Source organism: Trachurus trachurus, assembly GCF_905171665.1.
Source record: "Trachurus trachurus genome assembly, chromosome: 6".
Classification (NCBI taxonomy): Eukaryota; Metazoa; Chordata; class Actinopteri; order Carangiformes; family Carangidae; genus Trachurus; species Trachurus trachurus.
Window position 1 is genome coordinate 13,919,457 of NC_139897.1, and position 7,633 is coordinate 13,927,089.

Consider the following 7,633-nt stretch of genomic DNA (forward strand, 5'->3'; position numbering starts at 1 on the left):
GACAACACACACAGCTGCAATTGCACATTGTGAAAAAGGGACTCATCTCATAACAATTTGTATAGATTTTATTATATAACAATGATGTGTACGTATGTATGATTAGTACTTGAATGATACATTGAGATGACCTGATTAATCAATCATAGTGTTACTTGCTTCAATATGAAAAGACCCACTCTATGGAGGCAATGCATGTTACTGATTATATAAAAATTACCATGTACAATAATTATTTTAAAAAGTGATCAGAATCTTCTCCCTTTTCAGTCATTTTGTGTTTTGCCGTCTTGCAGAATTCAGACCACTGGGAAAGATGCACAGGCAGCGAGTCCACACATATTCTTCCCACGTTCAATGAGAAAATATCTGTAAAAGGAGAACAATGTCATTGCTTTTCTCTGGTTGGTGTATATTGAGTATTATTTTCTTTTATGTGGTAAAATAGAAATCTCACCCGTCTATCCCCCAGCCAGATGACCATGAGTTCTTAACTATCCAGTAAGGGGTGCCAGCACTGTCCTCTCCGTACCCGACTGCCAGCACTGCATGGTTTACCTTGTCTGTGGTGTTGTGGCATTTGGTGCTGAAAGCAGGAAGTGAAGAGGTTACAGTCTCTATATTTACATACATGACTGTACTGATAAAGAATGAGACAGGAAACCACTTCAAGTCTGGCAGCTTTACTGAAAGAATGAGCCTTTTTATAAATTAATTAAATTCTTAGTGTGCAGACTTTTCAGTATGTTTAAGTCTGTTGGTGCCCTGTAGGAATTTGACAACCCAATGACCTCTACAAGTTAATACTTAATGAAAATACAATCGTGAATTTAGTTAGCCAATGTCATTAGATGTCATATCTTTCAGACCCATGTTGTCCACAGATATGCCAAAATATGATCCTATTTATACAAATAGTTTAGCAAAAAGACCACTTAGTAATGTTCCTAGATTATTTCTGTGACTTCTTCTCACCTGCTGTACACGCCCTGGCTGTAATGCATGAAGTCCGGGGTCACTTCGAAGGCAAAGCTGACGGGATTGCGTGTGCCAACAGCGTCCACTAATCCCATCTCATCGTACTGACGGGTAGCAGAAAAATGTCATCACTCAGAATCATTCATCAATATTGACACTTATCTCAAAGAAAGACATTGACGACCACTTACTGCTGTTATGTTCATCACTTCCTTCACATAAGCAACTGCCAATTTTGGTTGGTACTTGCAAATACCTTCCTGATTTAACAAAAGTGGAAGAATCAAAAGTTATTAAATATGTATTCATTATTTTGTTTTGATTATGCTGTAGGAGCAGCTTATTTACATACAACAGCTGTGTATGGGTAGTCCGTCTCTGACATCAGTCCCTGGTTGTACATGATGTATTCAAAAGCTTGACTGGGAAGACCGCTAGAGGACACATTAAGGTCTTGTTATAAAAACAGGACTGTGGGGATGCACGCAGTGGTACAGCCAGGTATTATAGAAAAGGGAAGGAAATTAATGAAATATGTTTGACTCTGACCCATTACATCCATGGTTGTTGAAGTCCTGGGCACAGTCCACCAGCTGCTGTTCTGACTATAGGCAATAGGAAAATGACATTTGAAAACTGAATTTAGATCACAGTTTCAACCTGGTATCAGCACATACAGTATGGTTTGTCCTTCTATGATAGGGGAACTACATTTTTAGTACAGTACAAGAGCAGCAGTTTTGATAGAGAAGTGAAACTAAATCACCAGTGGTGTGAGTCTCCCCATTGTGATGGCGTTAACCGACTCCAAACAACCCGTTGTTGAAAAAGTCCAGCAACTGCCACAACCTCCCTTTGGTGTAAAAAGAAAAAAAAAGTTAAAAGGGCTTATAATGAATATATATTACATAAACACTTATACATTTAAGATATTTTTATCAACCTGTAACAATTATGGCTTTTAACAGAAGACATTTTGACATTTCAGAGAAAGCACTTCCTCATATTTGGGATTTGATTGTCATGTTTGCTTGATATTTGTCCACCCTGCTCTCATGTGATTAAGAAGCTTGACTGCTTAAAAGATTCTGTTTCATCTGTACGTAAGAGTTTTGTGATGCTCTCCTTTAATAATACATCCAAGAACTGCATCAGCTCTGCTCTCTGAACACACAATATACACTCGAAACCTGTGAAATGTGCGTGTTGGGTATTTTGTGCGACTTTACCTGATTCTTCACATCTGTCACATAATTCCCTTTCTTCCTCCAGTCAATGGAGTCCGGATACGGTCCGTTGCTGCTGTAGTAAGTCCCTTTGGTGGCAGAGCAGTTCTGTGAAAGGAAGAAGTGGAAGCTGAAATAATATGTCCTGCCAAAACACAACCTGTGTGTGAACGACTTCATGGATGGGTGGCATTATACCTGTGGCTCAGACCAGAGGAAAGACTTCCTGAATTCATTGAATGTCATGTCTGAAAACTGGTTCAGCCCCACTGTGGAAAGAGATGAAACAATGCTTAACACATTTGGGACATTATGGAGAAAAAAAAGTAAAGGATGCAACAACAAGCTCTTCTTACTTGTGAAGGAGTGATTTCCTTCATTGTGTTTGTCAACCCTCCTCTTGTTCTCAGTGAATATCTGCAGTCTGTCATAGTAATCCACTATGCTGTACACTTTGTTGTGCTGTGGGGGGTGGGAGGGGATTTGTCTTTTATTACTTTATATTTATATTTAATATATATATTTTGTAATAATTATGGGTATATAGTTACAAATCATCTCACAGAGTAATCATATAGCTCACATTAGCACATATGAATGTTACAGAGAAATCTCTAGCTTCCTCTCTTAGCTGTTTACATTTCCTACTACACGTGAAGAGTTGGATAGGTAAAACCCACTGTAGCCTACCTGCGCCATCCATGACTTGAAGTGAAACTCATCTGAAAACAGTTTATATATTCAAAGTTAATGTAACGCAGTCGATAAATAGAATAAGAAACGAACAGACAAACAATGGCAGAATATGAAAGTGAAAGTGCAAAAGTTGGCAACTACTCCACTAGACGAACGGTGATCGCAGCACTTTACCTTGTTCAGACAGTGGAAAGGCTGAAGCTGCAGACACTAGAGTCAACAACAGCAAAGCGACCATCATGATCCCTCTGCTACATGTACCAAGGCTTCCGGCGGCGATCACAGGGCGCGACAGTGAAGTGTAACAGATGAGAAGTCACGAGGCGAACTGCTGCCTGTTCAAATAGCCTACTCCTACTGACAAAGAAATTCCGAAAGGTGAATGGATCAACCAATCAGTGGTTGGGGCTGGGACTGTGACAGTTTGCGCGCTCTGCTACTTTCCAATGACATGCTCATTAATCTAATACAAAAATGATGTAAAGATGTATGGAGACAAAAAACCTCAAGATATAACTCTGATTAGATAATGTTCAAATTACCTACAAATTACAAGGGTCAAGGTCATTTCCTGAAGTTTATTTTAATCTGATGTCTCTGCCATACAGCAATGCTATAATTTATTTACAGATGGATGTGTGTGTGGGTTCCTCAATATGAGGGACAGGAGAAGATCCTTTACGTTTTAACTCGTGTTATTCATTTTTCATGATGTAATCAATAAAGTTCATTCTTTAGTAGGTTGATTAGCAAAATCACAGTTAGTATAGGCCTACATTATTTTCTAGTAGCAAAACAACAGAGTGTCCTGTGGACATTTACAAGGGATTGTTGTGTCCTGGTGGTGAGACTAGGCAGAACCAACAAAGGTGCCATATTTTATCTATTAGTATGTGTTTGGGAACTATAAAGATAGTGAGCCTGAGAACATCTTCAGTTCACTCACCCATTGACCGTGTGCTGTTCAGTTGTATGTGTGACACCATTAATGAAGGTTTTATTAAAGCTCAAGTAAGACAGCCGACTTCATTCTTTATTGAAAAAAGAGAACTAATTTTTGCCACCACGGGATAAAAGTAAATTAATTTATGATCATAATTACATAAATTATGTTACAAATAATTTATCTATTTTATTTATTAAAATCTCATAATATTCCACTCCATCATGTCACTTTAGGTTCCAGATTATAACACAAATTGTCTTTTTAAATCTTCGGTCAACGTGTTACAAATTGTCCAGATTTAAATGCATTTTCAGCTGCATCTCTGTCATCCTCTGTCATCCTGTGTGCACACACATCTCCCCGCAGTGGCCCCACATGGGCCCTAGAAATTAGCTGGGATGGTTCAGTCAGTTTGTCTGCACTGAAATATTCACCATCTCTGTAGCCCAAATAAAAAAATGTGTGAAGCTTTAGACACAAAACATTCATTGGTCACAGTGATGGAGCATTCCTTCCATAGCTATCATATCATGATGTTACATTTCTGAATGAGGATGACAAATGAGCAGCAGAAAATACGTTTTAAAACTTGACTAGGCTACATGTAGGCTATGCAACTTTAATTAACGAGGGTTATGGTTGAAAAACACTGTTTTAAAATGTAAAGAGGACACCTGAAAATCTTCATCCAGTTTAAGGATACTTTGAGAACTAAAATCATAGCTAATTCTGTCTGACGTGATCGGGTTGCCAGGTTGTGGTGACAGTAATAGGTTTGATAAAGTAGCCAGGCCTGTGTGTGTGGACTTCTTTACACGAAACATCTTTGTCAACAACACGTTCATAAAACACAGTAGGCTACAGTGGATTATGCAGTGCTCATGGGTTCAGTACTCTTTTCCAAAATGGAGAACCTTGCTTAATGACACCAGTTTCACTTGGGACTGTCTTTTCTCCTCCTCTCTGCGTAACGTCACGGTGAATGGTGTTCGTTTTTATGAGTGACATGACTACAGAGGAAGTCATGGTAATCCCAGAAAACATGCTCCCTTATTATGATTTACACAGCAGAACTAATGGTTGTAGCTGGATTGTATTTGTTGGGTCTCTGAACAAATGGTAACTTTGTTCAGGTTTGGCTCATGTTGTGTGGTTAATGTCAGTGGGAGCAACATAGGCCGGAGGTGAGGCCTACAGGGCATTTGTTATGATCCAGATGCTGGTAGTGTAGTGAGACATCTAGTGGCAATGATGATTGCTTACAGACCCTCAATACCAAACTGACTTTATAAAATGTGACATATCATTTATAGTCATTTTAAATACAGTGTATTACTGGGAAAATAGGGTTATCAGTAGGCTATACAGTAGGCTACATGAAAACCCAGTCTCTTTGTATACATAGTACATAATGACCTGGGCTTTACCATTAGGCCACACCGTGTGTTAAATTAACTAGGCTACATAAAATGAATATAAGGTAAATGTAAGGTCAATTTACATATCTGGAAGGATTTTGCACATTACTGTAGAATGGTATTGTGCACCAGAAATGTGTCATTAGGACCTTTCTATCATTGTATTTTATTATTTTATATTATGAGCATGATGTTAACTGATTGATAATCTACAAAAACACTTGAGACAAAATGCCCCTGAGATAAAATGGGTTTATTAGCAAGAGGTAACTGGGAAACATATTTTTGTTGTTTGTTGTTATTATCATCATCAAATCTTTTATTCTGTTTTCTAATTTTTTCTTACAAAACTGGGAATATTTCTGAATGTGTGGAAACATGAGGGTTGAAAGATAATTTTCATACCACTGGGTATTGCTAACAGCAAAATGTTTATTTGTTTATATACCTTATAAGAGTATGTGCATGTATAAGTGTATACAGTATAAGTATATAGTATTATTCTGTCTGTGAAGGTGTTGCATGCCTGCCACATGAGCTTCAAAAGTGTACTGTACATACATAGTAAAAATACATACAAATATTCACAGAATAAGCACTACATTACTATATTCCTGCTAACAGAAATGGTTATAGACAGGATTACAGTATAAATGTAAAACACTCTGAAGTTGCCTCCTACCTCTAAGTCATGGTTTCAAGACCACACCATTATAGCGTTTTGTGTTTAAGCTTGAGATACAACTTTTCTTTTTTGAAAGGATTACACTGTTCCACATTGAGAAATATGCAGGGTTGCATGTACAAAATGTACAGCACATCTCAGTGAGGTGAATTAACAACAAAGTACAAAATACTTTCCCATGTTTATATAAAGAGCAAGTCACTCTCTCTTATACTACTACAAAAATAGTGTTTGAATGCTGCAGGCAGAGGTCATTCACATATGTTTTATCATAGTTTTTAACAGCAATGCATATAACAGAGTGATATACAGTCACGTTCCACAATCACTGGAACAGCAAAAAGGACAGATTGTCTTTTTAATTACAGAAGAGCAACAACCTTTTACTCTACAGAAGTATCGCCGAACCTGAAGGTACAACACTTACCACCGCGTGTGAGCTTTTGTTATGAGTTTGATTTCGACAAAAAAAATAAAAAATAAAACAAGAAACAGAAGATGTTGTACTCAACTATGTGTTACACAGCTTATCTGATTATACAAAATGAACTGAGGTTTCTGAAGTGAGTCTGGACACTTCATGTGACATCTGGCAACAAAAAGAGTGTATCACTTTGCAACAAATAACAAAAAAAAGTTGAAATTAGTATCAATTTTAGGTTAATGAAGACATGTATCATAGAGCAGAGGTTCCCAACCTCAAGGCTGTGGACCATTATGGGGCCGTACAACATTTGCTACAGGCCTACTGTATGATTTTTTGCAAATAATGCAGCTCACAGTCTATGCTACATTTTCACGAGTCCCTGTCACATTCCCAACAACAATACTATATTGGTGGACTAACACAAATTCTGCAAATGCTGTTTTACATGTGGGGAATTTTAAAGGGACATGTCTCATCAACTATTGGACAGATTGGTGGGAAATCTGATTAAGACGTTAATGTCACCCTGGTTGAAATGTAGGCTAATAATTTGTCCAGTAATTTCATTAAATACCTGCAAAATGGAGACTTTCCCATCAGTCAGCTGGACTGTGTTTATTGGTATTTAGCAAATGTAAGCACAGCAAAACTGAAAATTAAGATGCTGACACAGTTGCCATTATACATGGTAAACATCAGCACATCACATTGTCAGTGTGACCTTTTTAGTGCTTTGACATTAGCATTTAGATCAGAAAGCTGCTATTGTGGTTGTAGAGTTAGTCATGTTAAATACAGAAGGCCAGTAAACCAGTATGGCATCAACACCTTCAGCATTCACCTGGTATTTTTTTTATTTAACCTATTTACTAACCATAACAAGACGTAGAGATTTGTTATGTTTAGTTCGGCGGCTGGTAAACAATGACATTATGGTTCACAGTTCACAAATGGTTGGGAACCCCTGCCCTCAGAGTATTGAGCAGAAATGAAGAAACAAATCCCTCGTGTTTTGGTTTGGGAAGCACAGAGCCAGTTATGCTTCAGATACCTTGCTGTCATCTCCACTGATCATTGCTTCCCGGCATTAAATACAGTTATGTTCTCTGTGCTCTTTTACCTGATTTGATGCAGTTACATTTTTACATTGCTACATTGGTTGCAGAGAAGTTCAGTCAACAGTAAATTTCAAGCAAAGAGAACAATGGCCAGCAGCACAAGTGCTCAGAAAGTGCAAAGTCGACACAGTATGAGATG

General features: G+C 37.8%; 1 protein-coding gene across 1 annotated transcript; it reads right to left on the reverse strand.

The window, feature by feature from the left end:
* Positions 1-50: 50 nt before the first annotated feature.
* On the reverse strand, positions 51-3,252 carry ctsh (cathepsin H). Its single transcript, XM_083974221.1, has 12 exons — positions 3,075-3,252; positions 2,895-2,926; positions 2,561-2,666; positions 2,403-2,473; positions 2,208-2,312; positions 1,745-1,831; positions 1,528-1,583; positions 1,331-1,412; positions 1,170-1,238; positions 976-1,082; positions 458-586; positions 51-369 (listed from the first exon to the last, which is right to left on the reverse strand). Exons 1-12 carry the CDS (start codon positions 3,139-3,141, stop codon positions 300-302), a joined length of 981 nt encoding a protein of 326 aa, XP_083830347.1. The 5' UTR covers positions 3,142-3,252; the 3' UTR covers positions 51-299.
* Between the last annotated feature and the right edge of the window lie 4,381 nt (positions 3,253-7,633).